At 36.2% G+C, this 15975-nt stretch overlaps 1 protein-coding gene across 1 annotated transcript; it reads left to right on the top strand.

Annotated features, from left to right (window-relative positions):
• The first annotated feature begins 13536 nt into the window (after positions 1-13536).
• Positions 13537-14775, top strand: LOC149617967 (uncharacterized). Its single transcript, XM_089856201.1, has one exon. The coding sequence runs from the start codon at positions 13537-13539 to the stop codon at positions 14773-14775; it is 1239 nt and encodes a 412-aa protein (XP_089712327.1).
• Positions 14776-15975: the final 1200 nt, after the last annotated feature.

Genomic DNA, 15975 nt, shown 5'->3' with positions numbered 1-15975 from the left:
AATTACAGGCTCCTTTCATATACTTTGTAGGATAATTACAGGCGCTTTTCATATACTTTGTAGGATAATTACAGGCGCGTTTCAGATACTTTGTAGGATAATTGCAGGTGCTTGTCAGATACTTTTCAGGATAATTGCAGGCGCATTTCAGATACTTTGCAGGGACATTGCAGCCGCGTTTCAGATACTTTGTAGGATAATTGCAGCCGCGTTTCAAATACTTTGCAGGATCATTGCAGCCGTGTTTCAGATAATTTTTAGGATAGTTGCAGGCGCATGTCAGATAACTTTTAGGATAGTTGCAGGCGCATGTCAGATACTTTGCAGGATAAATGCAGGCGCTTTTCATATACTTTGTAGGAAAATAGCAGGCGCGTTTCAGATACTTTTCAGGATCATTACTGGCGCGTTTCAGATACTTTTACGGACCATTACAGGCGCGTTTCAGATACTTTGTAGGAAAATTGCAGGCGCGTCTTAGATATTTTTTTGGATCATTGCAGGCGCGTTTCAGATACTTTGTAGGATAATTGCAGCCGCGTTTCAGATGATTTGCAGGATCATTGCAGCCGCGTTTCAGATAATTTTTAGGATAGTTGCAGGCGCATGTCAGATAATTTTTAGGATAGTTTCAGGCGCATGTCAGATACTTTGCAGAATAAATGCAGGCGCTTTTCATATACTTCGTAGGAAAATTGCAGGCGCGTTTCAGATACTTTTCAGGATCATTACTGGCGCGTTTCAGATACTTTTAAGGACCATTACAGGCGCGTTTCAGATACGTTTAAGGACCATTACAGGCGCGTTTCAGATACTTTTAAGGACCATTACAGGCGCGTTTCAGATACTTTTAAGGACCATTACAGGCGCGTTTCAGATACGATAATTACAGGTGCTTTTCAGATACTTTTTAGGATAATGGCAGGTGCTTTTCAGATACTTTTTAGGATAATGGCAGGTGCTTTTCAGATAATTTTTAGGATAATTGTAGGCGCGTTGCAGATACTTTTTAGGATAATTACAGGCTCTTTTTATATACTTTGTAGGATAATTGCAGGCGCTTTTCATATACTTTGTAGGATAATTACAGGCGCGTTTCAGATACTTTGTAGGATAATTGCAGGTGCTTGTCAGATACTTTTCAGGATAATTGCAGGCGCATTTCAGATACTTTGCAGGGACATTGCAGCCGCGTTTCAGATACTTTGTAGGATAATTGCAGCCGCGTTTCAAATACTTTGCAGGATCATTGCAGCCGTGTTTCAGATAATTTTTAGGATAGTTGCAGGCGCATGTCAGATAACTTTTAGGATAGTTGCAGGCGCATGTCAGATACTTTGCAGGATAAATGCAGGCGCTTTTCATATACTTTGTAGGAAAATAGCAGGCGCGTTTCAGATACTTTTCAGGATCATTACTGGCGCGTTTCAGATACTTTTACGGACCATTACAGGCGCGTTTCAGATACTTTGTAGGAAAATTGCAGGCGCGTCTTAGATATTTTTTTGGATCATTGCAGGCGCGTTTCAGATACTTTGTAGGATAATTGCAGCCGCGTTTCAGATGATTTGCAGGATCATTGCAGCCGCGTTTCAGATAATTTTTAGGATAGTTGCAGGCGCATGTCAGATAATTTTTAGGATAGTTTCAGGCGCATGTCAGATACTTTGCAGAATAAATGCAGGCGCTTTTCATATACTTCGTAGGAAAATTGCAGGCGCGTTTCAGATACTTTTCAGGATCATTACTGGCGCGTTTCAGATACTTTTAAGGACCATTACAGGCGCGTTTCAGATACGTTTAAGGACCATTACAGGCGCGTTTCAGATACTTTTAAGGACCATTACAGGCGCGTTTCAGATACTTTTAAGGACCATTACAGGCGCGTTTCAGATACGATAATTACAGGTGCTTTTCAGATACTTTTTAGGATAATGGCAGGTGCTTTTCAGATACTTTTTAGGATAATGGCAGGTGCTTTTCAGATAATTTTTAGGATAATTGTAGGCGCGTTGCAGATACTTTTTAGGATAATTACAGGCTCTTTTTATATACTTTGTAGGATAATTGCAGGCGCTTTTCATATACTTTGTAGGATAATTACAGGCGCGTTTCAGATACTTTGTAGGATAATTGCAGGTGCTTGTCAGATACTTTTCAGGATAATTGCAGGCGCATTTCAGATACTTTGCAGGGTCATTGCAGCCGCGTTTCAGATACTTTGTAGGATAATTGCAGCCGCATTTCAAATACTTTGCAGGATCATTGCAGCCGTGTTTCAGATAATTTTTAGGATAGTTGCAGGCGCATGTCAGATAATTTTTAGGATAGTTGCAGGCGCATGTCACATACTTTGCAGGATAAATGCAGGCGCTTTTCATATACTTTGTAGGAAAATAGCAGGCGCGTTTCAGATACTTTTCAGGATCATTACTGGCGCGTTTCAGATACTTTAATTTGTACGATAATTGCAGGTGCTTTTCAGATGCTTTTTAGGATAATTGCAGGCGCGTTTCAGATACTTTTTAGGATAATTGCAGGCTCTTTTCATATACTTTGTAGGATAATTGCAGTTGCTTTTCATATACTTTGTAGGAAATTACAGGCGCGTTTCAGATACTTTGTAGGATAATTGCAGGCGCATTTCAGACACTTTTCAGGATAATTTCAGGAGCGTTTCATATACTTTGTAGGAAAATTGCAGGCGCGTTTCAGATACTTTTTAAGGATAATGGCAGGTGCTTTTCAGATAATTTTTTGGTTCATTGCAGCCGCACTTCAGATACTTCGTAAGATAATTACAGGCGCGTTTCAGATACTTTGTAGGATAATTGCAGGTACTTTTCAGAAATTTTTAGGATAATTGCAGGAGCATTTCAGATACTTCGTAGGATAATTGCAGGCGCTTTTCAGATAATTTTTTGGTTCATTGCAGCCGCACTTCAGATACTTCGCAGGATCGTTGCAGGTGCATTTCAGATACATCGCAGGATCATTGCAGGTGGATTTCAGATTCTTTGTAGGGTCATTGCAGGTGCGTTTCAGATACTTCGTAGGATAATTGCAGGCGCTTTTCATATACTTTGAAGGATAATTGCAGGCGCTTTTCATATATTTTGTAGGAATATTGCAGGCGCTTTTCATATCCTTTTTTGGATCATTGCAGGCGCGTTTCAGATACTTTTTAGGATCATTGCAGGCGTATTTCGGATACTTTGTAGGATAATTGCATTCGCGTTTCAGATACTTTTTAGATTAATTGAAGGCTCTTTTCATATACTTTGTAGGATAATTGCAGGTGCGTTTCATATACTTTGTAGGATAATTGCAGGCGCTTTTCATATATTTTGTAGGAATATTGCAGGCGCTTTTCATATACTTTTTTGGATCATTGCAGGCGCGTTTCAGATACTTTTTAGGATCATTGCAGGCGTATTTCGGATACTTTGTAGGAAAATTGCAGGCGCGTTTCAGATACTTTTTAGATTAATTGAAGGCTCTTTTCATATACTTTGTAGGATAATTGCAGGTGCGTTTCAGATACTTTGTAGGATAATTGCAGGTGCTTGTCAGATACTTTTCAGGATAATTGCAGGCGCATTTCAGATACTTTGCAGGGTCATTGCAGCCGCGTTTCAGATACTTCGCAGGAGCATTTCAGATACTCTGTAGGATAATTGCAGGTGCGTTTCAGATACTTTGCAGGGTCATTGCAGCCGCGTTTCAGATTCTTTGTAGGATCATTGCAGGCGCGTTTCAGATACTTTGAAGGATAATTGCAGGCGCGATATAGATACTTTGTGGAATAATTGCAGACGCGTTTCAGATACTTCGCAGGATCATTGCAGGTGCATTTCAGATACATCGCAGGATCATTGCAGGTGGATTTCAGATTCTTTGTAGGGTCATTGCAGGTGCGTTTCAGATACTTTGTAGGATAATTGCAGGTGCATTTCAGATTCTTTGCAGGATCATTGCAGGCGCGTTTCATATGCTTTGCAGAGTCATTGCGGGTTTTCCTATCAATTATTGTGAATCAGTAGCCTTATATACCCTAAATTTCCAAAAAAAATTAAAGAGGCTTACGCTAGAGTTCAAACGTCAACAATAGCTATGTTTAAAATGATTTTAGGAATAAAGTTTCTTAAAACGATTTATCTAGAATTAAGGTAAATTAATGACGATTAAATTAATAAATATCATATATATTTGTTTAAATATTTAAAAATAGCCTCGAAAATGCGTCTCGACTTGGAGAGGTTTATTTTGGATTCCCAACTTGTACTCATCTCTTACAAAAATATTAAGCTGTAATTCATCTGAATACACGCTTTTCTGACTTGCTAAAGTAATATCTGAGATGGTCCAACTGTTTAGGTACATGTACAAGTCTGAAAAAGCGATGGAAAAGTAGAAATCCAGCTGCCAATTTAAAACTGTAATTTGACCATTTATATAGACATGTTACAGGTCTGCAAAAGTGATGGAAAAGTAGATATCCAGCTGCCAATTTAAAACTGCAATTTGACCACATTTATACACATGTTACAGGTCTGCAAAAGTTATGGGAAAGTTGAAATCTAGCTTCCAATTTAAAACTGTAACTATTCAACATTTATAGACATATTGCAGGTATTCAAAAGTAGAATTTCCTACTTTTGAATACCTGCAATATCTCTCTAAATGTGGTTAAATTACAGTTTTAAATTGGCAGCTGAATTTCTACTTTTCCATCACTTTTGCAGACCTGTAACATGTCTATAAAAATGGTCAATTTAGGTCAAATTAAAGTTTTAAATTGGCAGCTGTATTTCTACTGTTCCATCACTTTTGCAGACCTGTAACATGCCTATAAATGTGGCCAAATTGCAGTTTTAAATTAGCAGCTGGATTTCTACTTTTCTATCACTTTTGCAGACCTGTAACATGTCTATAAAAAAGGTCCAATTACAGTTCTAAATTGGCAGCTGCATTTCTGCTTTTCCATCACTTTTGCAGATCTGTAACATGTCTATAAATGTGGTAGAATTGCAGTTTTAAATTAGCAGCTGGATTTCTACTTTTCTATCACTTTTGCAGACCTGTAACATGTCTATTAAAACGGTCAAATTACAGTTCTAAATTAGCAGCTGGATTTCTACTTTTCCATCACTTTTGCAGACCTGTATCATATCTATAAAAACGGTCAAATTACAGTTTTAAACTAACAGCTGGTATTTCTACTTTTGCTTAGCGTTTGCAGAATTGCGCTGCATATTTCTGCCAGGCTAGACAGTTAACAGTTAACAAACAGAAAATGAAGAAACCGCAGTCAATTTGCAGTTCTAGAATTGCTGTGAAATTTTCCCGTTTTTTGAGCTGCAGAAATGTAGCCTTAATGTATACCTATTACAGCGTGGTAGCGATAAAAAAAGCGCGTATGCAGATGAATTACAGCTTAAAATTTTTGTACGGGAAGTCAACTTCGAGCGCACCCTAAATTTTTATCTGCTTCTGTTAGGCATTAATATTACTGCTTTGATTTTCCTAAAATTTGAATAAAGAATTGGTTAGGCCTAAAAAGGCATCTTAAAAAAGCTTTACTCATTCATCTTAATAAAATCTTTTGATCTAATACTGTCACGTCTCGATCCTAAAAATATTTAAACCACCATAAAAGATAGAAAATTGAAACATTTTTTGGTCATAAATGGGCCAGTATTGTATATACAGTTATCATAAGTTTATCAGATATGTTTCAATAAGTATGACACTGCCTATACTTCGTAATGCTAGAGACTTACTGAGAGCTAGTTCGAGAATGACGCGAGAATTGAATACACTCGGTTTTGCAGTCCAACTTCCTATTTAGCCTTATTAAGCCTTTGACAATGGCTCAACAGGCGTCGCTTTACGAGAATATGACGTTTCACCTACACCACTTCATGAAGTAACCAGTAACAAACTTATGGAACACATCTTACGAACTTATGCAGTTATGTTTAAGGTGTATCCAATACTAACAACATAAGGATTCCAAGCTTTCAAAGGTGTTGGCAGTCAAGTTCTATAGATTCAAAACCTAATAAAATAAGGGTTACTTCTATTTGAGGTAAAAAGTCGTAGAAAAACAATTTTTCATCCAAAAAAAGTAAATAAAATTAATTTCAGTTTATTTTAGTGATTTTATTCCAGTTTTTGAGACCAGACCTAGCTTTCTGTGGGGGTGTGCATGTGTGTGTTTGTGGCCCCGGGTACACGAAAAACAAGCGTGGATAGAAACCGATTAAGACCAGATCTACTATCACCATGGCGCTCGAAATGTGAAGGAAATTGCGAACCAAAGTACTTTAGCGCTATCATATAAGTTTACAGCAGTTTTCCTGGTTGCGGATAGACGTAAAACAAGCCTGTCGGGACCCTTCCCTTCAGTTGTAATCGGTTTTTAGCTATAAGTTTGAAAGAATTTTTCGATTACGTTCTGTGAGTGTGTATGTTGTGGATGTTAGATAGACGAAAAGACCTTCTTATCTAGATGTGGTGAGAACTTAATGTACATGTACCTAAACAGTTGAACCATCTCAGATATTACTTTAGCAAGTCAGCAAGTCAGAAAAGCGTGTATTCAGATGAATTACAGCTTAGTATTTTTGTAAGAGATGAGTACAAGTTGGGAATCCAAAATAAACCTCTCCAAGTCGAGACGCAATTTAGAGGCTATTTTTAAATATTTAAATAAATATAAATGATATTTATTAATTTAATCGTCATTAATTTACCTTAATTCTAGTTAAATCGTTTTAAGAAACTTTATTCCTAAAATCATTTTAAACATAGCTATTGTTGACGTTTGAACTCGAGCGTAAGCCTCTTTAATTTTTTTTGGAAATTTAGGGTATATAAGGCTACTGATTCACAATAATTGATAGGAAAACCCGCAATGACTCTGCAAAGCATATGAAACGCGCCTGCAATGATCCTGCAAAGAATCTGAAATGCACCTGCAATTATCCTACAAAGTATCTGAAACGCACCTGCAATGACCCTACAAAGAATCTGAAATCCACCTGCAATGATCCTGCGATGTATCTGAAATGCACCTGCATTGATCCTGCGAAGTATCTGAAACGCGTCTGCAATTATTCCACAAAGTATCTATATCGCGCCTGCAATTATCCTTCAAAGTATCTGAAACGCGCCTGCAATGATCCTACAAAGAATCTGAAACGCGGCTGCAATGACCCTGCAAAGTATCTGAAACGCACCTGCAATTATCCTACAGAGTATCTGAAATGCTCCCGCGAAGTATCTGAAACGCGGCTGCAATGATCCTACAAAGTATCTGAAACGCACCTGCAATTATCCTACAAAGTATATGAAACGAACGTGCAATTATCCTACAAAGTATATGAAAAGAGCCTTCAATTAATCTAAAAAGTATCTGAAACGCGCCTGCAATTATCCTACAAAGTATCCGAAATACGCCTGCAATGATCCAAAAAAGTATATGAAAAGCGCCTGCAATGATCCAAAAAAGTATATGAAAAGCGCCTGCAATATTCCTACAAAATATATGAAAAGCGCCTGCAATTATCCTACAAAGTATATGAAAAGCGCCTGCAATTATCCTACGAAGTATCTGAAATGCTCCTGCAATTATCCTAAAAATTTCTGAAAAGTACCTGCAATTATCCTACAAAGTATCTGAAACGCGCCTGTAATTATCCTACGAAGTATCTGAAGTGCGGCTGCAATGAACCTAAAAATTATCTGAAAAGCACCTGCCATTATCCTTAAAAAGTATCTGAAACGCGCCTGCAATTTTCCTACAAAGTATATGAAACGCTCCTGAAATTATCCTGAAAAGTGTCTGAAATGCGCCTGCAATTATCCTACAAAGTATCTGAAACGCGCCTGTACTTATCCTACAAAGTATATGAAAAGCAACTGCAATTATTCTACAAAGTATATGAAAAGAGCCTACGATTATCCTAAAAAGTATCTGAAACGCGCCTGCAATTATCCTAAAAAGTATCTGAAAAGCACCTGCAATTATCGTACAAATTAAAGTATCTGAAACGCGCCTGTAATGGTCCGTAAAAGTATCTGAAACGCGCCAGTAATGATCCTGAAAAGTATCTGAAACGCGCCTGCTATTTTCCTACAAAGTATATGAAAAGCGCCTGCATTTATCCTGCAAAGTATCTGACATGCGCCTGCAACTATCCTAAAAATTATCTGACATGCCCCTGCAACTATCCTAAAAATTATCTGAAACACGGCTGCAATGATCCTGCAAAGTATTTGAAACGCGGCTGCAATTATCCTACAAAGTATCTGAAACGCGGCTGCAATGACCCTGCAAAGTATCTGAAATGCGCCTGCAATTATCCTGAAAAGTATCTGACAAGCACCTGCAATTATCCTACAAAGTATCTGAAACGGGCCTGTAATTATCCTACAAAGTATATGAAAAGCGCCTGCAATTATCCTACAAAGTATATGAAAAGAGCCTGTAATTATCCTAAAAAGTATCTGAAACGCGCCTACAATTATCCTAAAAATTATCTGAAAAGCACCTGCCATTATCCTAAAAAGTATCTGAAAAGCACCTGTAATTATCGTATCTGAAACGCGCCTGTAATGGTCCTTAAAAGTATCTGAAACGCGCCTGTAATGGTCCTTAAACGTATCTGAAACGCGCCTGTAATGGTCCTTAAAAGTATCTGAAACGCGCCAGTAATGATCCTGAAAAGTATCTGAAACGCGCCTGCAATTTTCCTACGAAGTATATGAAAAGCGCCTGCATTTATCCTGCAAAGTATCTGACATGCGCCTGAAACTATCCTAAAAATTATCTGACATGCGCCTGCAACTATCCTAAAAATTATCTGAAACGCGGCTGCAATGTGTTAAATTTAAAATTAGTAAAGTACAATTATAATAAAAAAAAAACTAATAATAAATATTAAAATGAAAATATAAAAAAATAAACTAAATTAAACCACGAAATTCCACTAAACATAGTTTTGAAAAGATAGAAATATAAAGGTAAAAGCGCATGAACTTGTAAATATAAACATAAATCAAAATGACAGTTGCAAAACCCTGAAAATATAAAAGCTGGGGTTTTCTGTATGGGAACTTCGGAAGAGTAAGAATTGTCGTTAAGGGAAAATTTTAAGAAACTTTTTTTTACTTTAAAAAGCCAAGTCACTCCTAAAATCGGACGCTAACGGAGAGGAGTAAAAATATGTAGGCTCTCTAATAGAGCATTAGAAAAAATATAAGTAGACTCTCAAAAAGAGTATTAGTTCGGCTCACTAATGGAGCATTAATATAAAAATAGGTTCGGCTCACAAATGGAGCATTATCACAAAACAATAATTTGTAGTTAGTTTTCGAAACATTTTCATTAAAGTTTTTTCATCTGTTGTATCCGGAATTGTCTCATAAACAAAGGATAATCCTAAAATTATCAATGGTGCCGAAACCCGGGACTAATTGCGGAGTGACGGGTGAGAAAAGAACATTGGACTAAAACTTTAAGACGAAAAACAAAAATGACTGATCCAGAACAAGAGAGTATGGAGTTAGTTAGGCTAAGAGCGACGAGAAAAGTATTACGGGCCGCGACTACACGAATAGTCACATCGCTCGATGATCTTCTTAAGTTGGATCCATTGCCATGTGGAGACATAGAAGATGAACTGGCAAAATTACAACAAAAGGAAAGCGATCTTATAGACTTGGATAGTAAAATGATTGAGCAAATAAACGATGAAAATACGCTGGAAAAAGAAATAGCTGGTGCTTTGGATTATAGAGACAAAATAACAGTAATCAGATCGCGGTCAAATCGGCAGTTAAAACAAACAAGTAGATCGGGCTCGTCTCGTTCGTCGGTTACGGGTGAAGATTCAACACCGCCATATCAACAACCAAACCAAACAACAACAATAGTGATGCCGCCGCCTTCTCACACGCGACTACCAACCCTGACCATGCCAAAGTTCAATGGAGACTTGACAAAGTGGCCTTCATTTTGGAGCCAGTTTGAAACTGCAGTAGGACTCAACGAGTCAATTAAAAAGGTAGAAAAATTTAGTTATTTGGCTTCTTGTTTAGAGGGAGAGGCAGCTGACACTATAAAAAATATGACCGCTACAGAGCAAGCTTATGATGACGCTGTTAAAACGCTAAAAAAGAAATATGGTAGAAAAGATTTAATTGTTCACGCGTTAATGAAAAGTCTGTCAGAATCACCGCCAATCAAAAAATCCTCTGACACAAAAGAATTAAGGAGGTTTGTAGATTCGGTAGAAGGAAATATTAGAACGCTCAAATATTTAGGAATTGATACAACAATAAATGGTATCTTTCTTTGTCCCAAATTGTTAAGTTGTTTACCAGCTGATATTCGCCTTGAATTCAGTAAAGCAAAGAAAGTAGAGGATAATTGGAATGTAGACAGTTTATTAGAATTTTTGCAAATTGAAGTAGGGAATAGAGAAGTTGCGGAGCTTTTAGGAGCAACTCAAAAACTAGACTTACATAAGTAAGTTACCCCCTCGATAGATAATGAAAGAAAATATGCATGTTATGATTAATCAAAAAAAATTATAGAGCGTCAAAAAGGTCATTAGGCCATTAAAAAGCCTCCCTAAGAAGCCACGACAATATTTAATGATTCGCGATAACAATTTTGTATCACCTCGAAAAAAAAAAATAAATAAATAAAATGTATACATTAGATATGTTTGTTTACGAATTTAAAATGTTGTATTACAATATTTTGTATAAATACTGTGTATTTGCGGCGGGAGTGTTAAATTTAAAATTAGTAAAGTACAATTATAATAAAAAAAAACTAATAATAAATATTAAAATGAAAATATAAAAAAATAAACTAAATTAAACCACGAAATTCCACTAAACATAGTTTTGAAAAGATAGAAATATAAAGGTAAAAGCGCATGAACTTGTAAATATAAACATAAATCAAAATGACAGTTGCAAAACCCTGAAAATATAAAAGCTGGGGTTTTCTGTATGGGAACTTCGGAAGAGTAAGAATTGTCGTTAAGGGAAAATTTTAAGAAACTTTTTTTTACTTTAAAAAGCCAAGTCACTCCTAAAATCGGACGCTAACGGAGAGGAGTAAAAATATGTAGGCTCTCTAATAGAGCATTAGAAAAAATATAAGTAGACTCTCAAAAAGAGTATTAGTTCGGCTCACTAATGGAGCATTAATATAAAAATAGGTTTGGCTCACAAATGGAGCATTATCACAAAACAATAATTTGTAGTTAGTTTTCGAAACATTTTCATTAAAGTTTTTTCATCTGTTGTATCCGGAATTGTCTCATAAACAAAGGATAATCCTAAAATTATCACAATGATCCTGCAAATCATCTGAAACGCGGCTGCAATTATCCTACAAAGTATCTGAAACGCGCCTGCAATGATCCAAAAAAGTATCTAAAACATGCCTGCAATTTTCCTACAAAGTATATGAAACGCGCCGGCAATGATCCTGAAAAGTATATGAAACGCGCCTGTAATGGTCCTGAAAATTATATGAAACGCTCCTGCAATTTTCCTACAAAGTATCTGAAACGCGCCTGTAATGATCCTGAAAAGGATCTGAAACGCGTCTGTGATGATCCTGAAAAGTATCTGAAACGCGCCTGTGATGATCCTGAAAAGTGTCTGAAACGCGTCTGCAATTATCGTAAAAAGTATCCGAAACACGCCTGCAATTATCCTACAAACTTAGCAATTTCTGACTGTAACATGCATACAATATATTTGGAAGGTACAGTACTTGTAATGAGCCTACAAACATCCTGATTTCTTACGGGAGTTACTATTTCCCCTCTGTTTTCTAGCTGTAAGGTAACTATTTTATGACTCTAGAGTTGCTAAATTTTGTATACTGTTGTACTGAGTTTTCCAACGGAAGATATTTTTTCTGCAAAACGTCTAAAATGTTCTGCATTGCTCTCTGGAATCACCTTAATTTTGTCTGAAATTGAACATTTTTCAGGTTTATTCCAGTATTTTTCCAGAATATTCCAGTTTATTTGCAATATATTGCAGATTCTAAAAAATCTAATTAACAGCAAAAATGCAGCCGTAAAGTTTTGTACGGGATAACTTTTGCAGACCTGTAACATGTGTATAAATGTGGTCAAAGTGCAGTTTTAAATTGGCAGCTGGATATCTACTTTTCCATCACTTTTGCAGACCTGTAACATGTCTATATAAATGGTCAAATTACAGTTTTAAATTGGCAGCTGGATTTCTACTTTTCCATCGCTTTTTCAGACTTGTAACATGTCTATAAATATGGTCAAATTACAGTTTTAAATTGGCAGCTGGATTTCTACTTTTCCATCACTTTTTCAGACTTGTAACATGTCTATAAATATGGTCAAATTGCAGTTTTAAATTGGCAGCTGGATTTCTACTTTTCCATCACTTTTTCAGACTTGTAACATGTCTATACATGTAGTCAAATTACAGTTTTAAACTAGCATCTGGTATTTCTACTTTTCTATCGCTTTTGCACACCTGTAACATGTCTATAAAAATGGTCATATTACAGTTTTAAAATGGCATCTGGATTTCTCCTTTTCCATCACATTGGCAGGCCTGTAACATGTCTATAAATGTGGTCAAGTTGCAGTTTTAAATTGGCAGCTGGATTTCTACTTTTCCATCACTTTTGCAGAACTGTAACATGTCTATAACTGTGGTCAAATTACAGTTTTAAACTAGCAGCTGTTATTTCTACTTTTGCATCGCGTTTGCAGAATCGCGCTGCATATTTCTGCCAATACAGACAATTAACAGATAATAAACAGAAAATGTAGAAACGGCAGACAATTTGCAGTTCTGGAATTTCTGTGAAATTTTCGCGTTTTTCGAGCTGCAGAAAATGTAGCCTTAATTTATACCTATTACAGCAAGGTAGCGATAAAAAAGCGCGTATGCAGATGAATTACAGCTTAAAATTTTTGTACGGGATGTTCCCTTGATTCTAGTTTTAAAGCATTTTCTTTCTCACGCGGATGTGTGGTCGGAGATTTTTAAGGAAAAAATAAACAGTGACTCTCAGTATCTAGTCGATTTTGATGATGGGGAAATTTGTAAGAATCATGATCTATTTAAAAACGATTTATTAATGCTTAGACTTCACTTTTATATGGACGAGGTAGAATTCAAGAATCCATTAGGTGCAAAAAAGGGATATACAAAACAATCCTTATTTACTTTATAATAGGAAATTTAGGTACCTTTTTCCGGAGCAAACTTAGTTGTATAAAGCTGTCTTTAGCTGTTAGATATCCGCTCGTAAAAGAGTATGGACTTTCAAAAATTTTAAAACCACTTTTAGATGATTTAGAATTGCTACAGTCGACTGGGTTTGAGATAAATGGTAAACTAATAAAAGGAGCAGTGGCTTCAATTTCTGGCGACAACCTTTCTAGCCACTTTCTTGAGGGATTTTCACAATCATTTGCAAAGGGCAGAATCTGTCGTTTTTGTATGATGAAGAAAGAAAACATATCGGAATGCTTTGAGGAAAATAACATGATTTTAAGAACCGAGGAGATTCACTCGTATCATCTTAACGCGATTTTGGAAAATCCAGACAACTCTTCAATTTATGGAGTTAAGGGCCCTTGTGCATTTTCAGTTTTACCACATTTTAAAGAGACAGAATCGCTACCACCCGACATTATGCATGATTTCTACGAGGGTGTAGTTCCAAATATTCTTAACCTACTTTTAAATTATATGGTAGATAGTGAATTAATCTCTCTTGAAGAAATAAATTACAAAATAGAACACTTTAAATATGGCGATCTACACAGTAAAAACAAATGTATCCCAATTACAAAAAAGGTCTTGAATTGTTGGGGAAATCTTGTAGGCACAGCTGCGCAAAATAAATGCCTCTTATATTTCTTCCCTTTATTTGGATCTTATATACCAGCTAATGATGCTTATTGGGATATACTTTTAGTGTTAATAGAAATAGGAGACATTATAACTGCACCAGTTATAGATAAAAATTGGCTTCCTTATCTCTATGAATTGGTAATACAATTTTACACTATGCTCAAAGAAATACCTACTGCTCGCTTTATACCAAAAATGCATTACTTAATACATTACCCAAGATTACTCGGGCAGTACGGACCTTTAATACGCTTATGGTGTATGCGTTTTGAAGGGAAGCACCAGTATTTTAAAGGTATCGCGAACATTTCTCGAAGCTGCAGAAATATATGTTCAACGGTAACGAAAAGGCACCAGTATCTTCAGTGCTATGAGCAAAGTGGAAATTTGGGATTGGAAACAGGGGATTATATGAAACAAACAAAATTGCCCTTCAGTCAACTTCCAGAAGGGTTAAGGAAAACGTTAAGAAATCATTTTAATTGCAAAGCCGAAATTGGCCAAATTGTATCAATATTACGTAAATTTTCTGTAACTTACAAGAAGGGCTACATTTACGTTGTATCACTATCTGGCGAACTCATTCCCACATTCTTGAAAATTTACTTCATTGTTGAAATTAATGAGAAATGGCACATTTGTGGTAGAGTTCTTTACTGTTCAAAGTATTTAAGGCAGCATAATGCTTTTGTCGTTAACGAAATACGCGAAACTTGGCACACTATTCACCCTGGCGAAGAACTTGACAGCAACCCACTGCAGTGTTATTCTCTCAACGGAGATGACTTGATCATCTTAAATCACAAACTCTGTAATAAAAATTAAACGTCCAACTTTCTACGCTCAGATCGATGGCTCTTCTCTATCACGTCACTTGAAAGGAGAAGAAAAGAAAATTTAGTTGTGAAGCAATTACCATGCAAGACTTAATCGAAAGTTTAGAAAAGCTATTTTCTTGCAAAATCAATACTTTGCAAGTGTTTGATGGCGATTTCGAAGATTGGGTCGATTTGGATGTTGGAGAAAGCCTCCCGGAAAATAAATCAAAAATTAATTTGATAATTGAAGAAGGAAATGAAGTGTAAGAAAATTGAAAATTTGGGTTTTTTTTGTAAACTTGACAATAATTTGAATTCACAAAATAGCAATCAATTTGAAAAAAACAATGAGGCAATCGAAATTGTGGTTCCAGGGACATCCGGTGAAGTGTCTGAAGATTTGCCAAATTTATTCATTAGAAAATTGCCAACCTTCTACCGAATCCCAACTCTACCTTCTACTATATTGGATCTCATTTCAAAGAAAGATTCAAGGGTATTCCATACATCAAACTCTTCTCATATTATCAATGTTTTATTTCAAGATGCAAACAGATTTGTTTGGTGAAATTAAAATATAAAAATATATATATCGTTAAACTTCCAAATTAATACTGGTTTTATTGTTCCAAGGTACCCAAGTAGTCGAGAGTACAACGAAATTTGTCGGCAGTGAATTACAAAACATTTATTTCTAAAGGATAGGCTTGTTGGTTCTCTTGGCTATGCATGATTTTACACATTTTTTATATTGCTCATTATTTCTCCAAGAATGTGTTTAGCTATTGGGATTTAGTAGGACTACTAAGCTGATTACCTAATTACTACCCTATATGTTTTAAAGTATTCTTTCCCAAACTCAGTAATAAATAATTGTTAAGAAATATTTAATTCAATTTTGGTAATGTTAGTACAGATGAAAATAGCCCAACAATTGATGTTTGTCAATTTAGTGTGAATATTTTATCTACATAGGGAACATGGAAAACTGCGTTAGAGAATAAGTTCCGCCATGAATGCCTAAAGGCCTGTCCAGACTGCCACATTTTGCGAGTTCGCATCTTCGCTTTGCTTATTTGCAAGATTGCGCTACTGTCCACATTGAGTTTTCGCTACTTTGCGTCCTCACCTCGCGAAGATACAAATTTCTTGCGACTAGGCCAAGAATTTCGCGCCTTCGCGAGAAATGCACCAATCACAGACGAGA

Source organism: Phalangium opilio, unplaced genomic scaffold (genome assembly GCF_054372755.1).
Source record: "Phalangium opilio isolate 3A_F unplaced genomic scaffold, DU_Popi_V2 ptg000217l_1, whole genome shotgun sequence".
Classification (NCBI taxonomy): Eukaryota; Metazoa; Arthropoda; class Arachnida; order Opiliones; family Phalangiidae; genus Phalangium; species Phalangium opilio.
The sequence above is the reverse complement of the archived record's forward strand: the minus strand, read 5'-3'. Positions and strand labels throughout refer to the sequence as shown.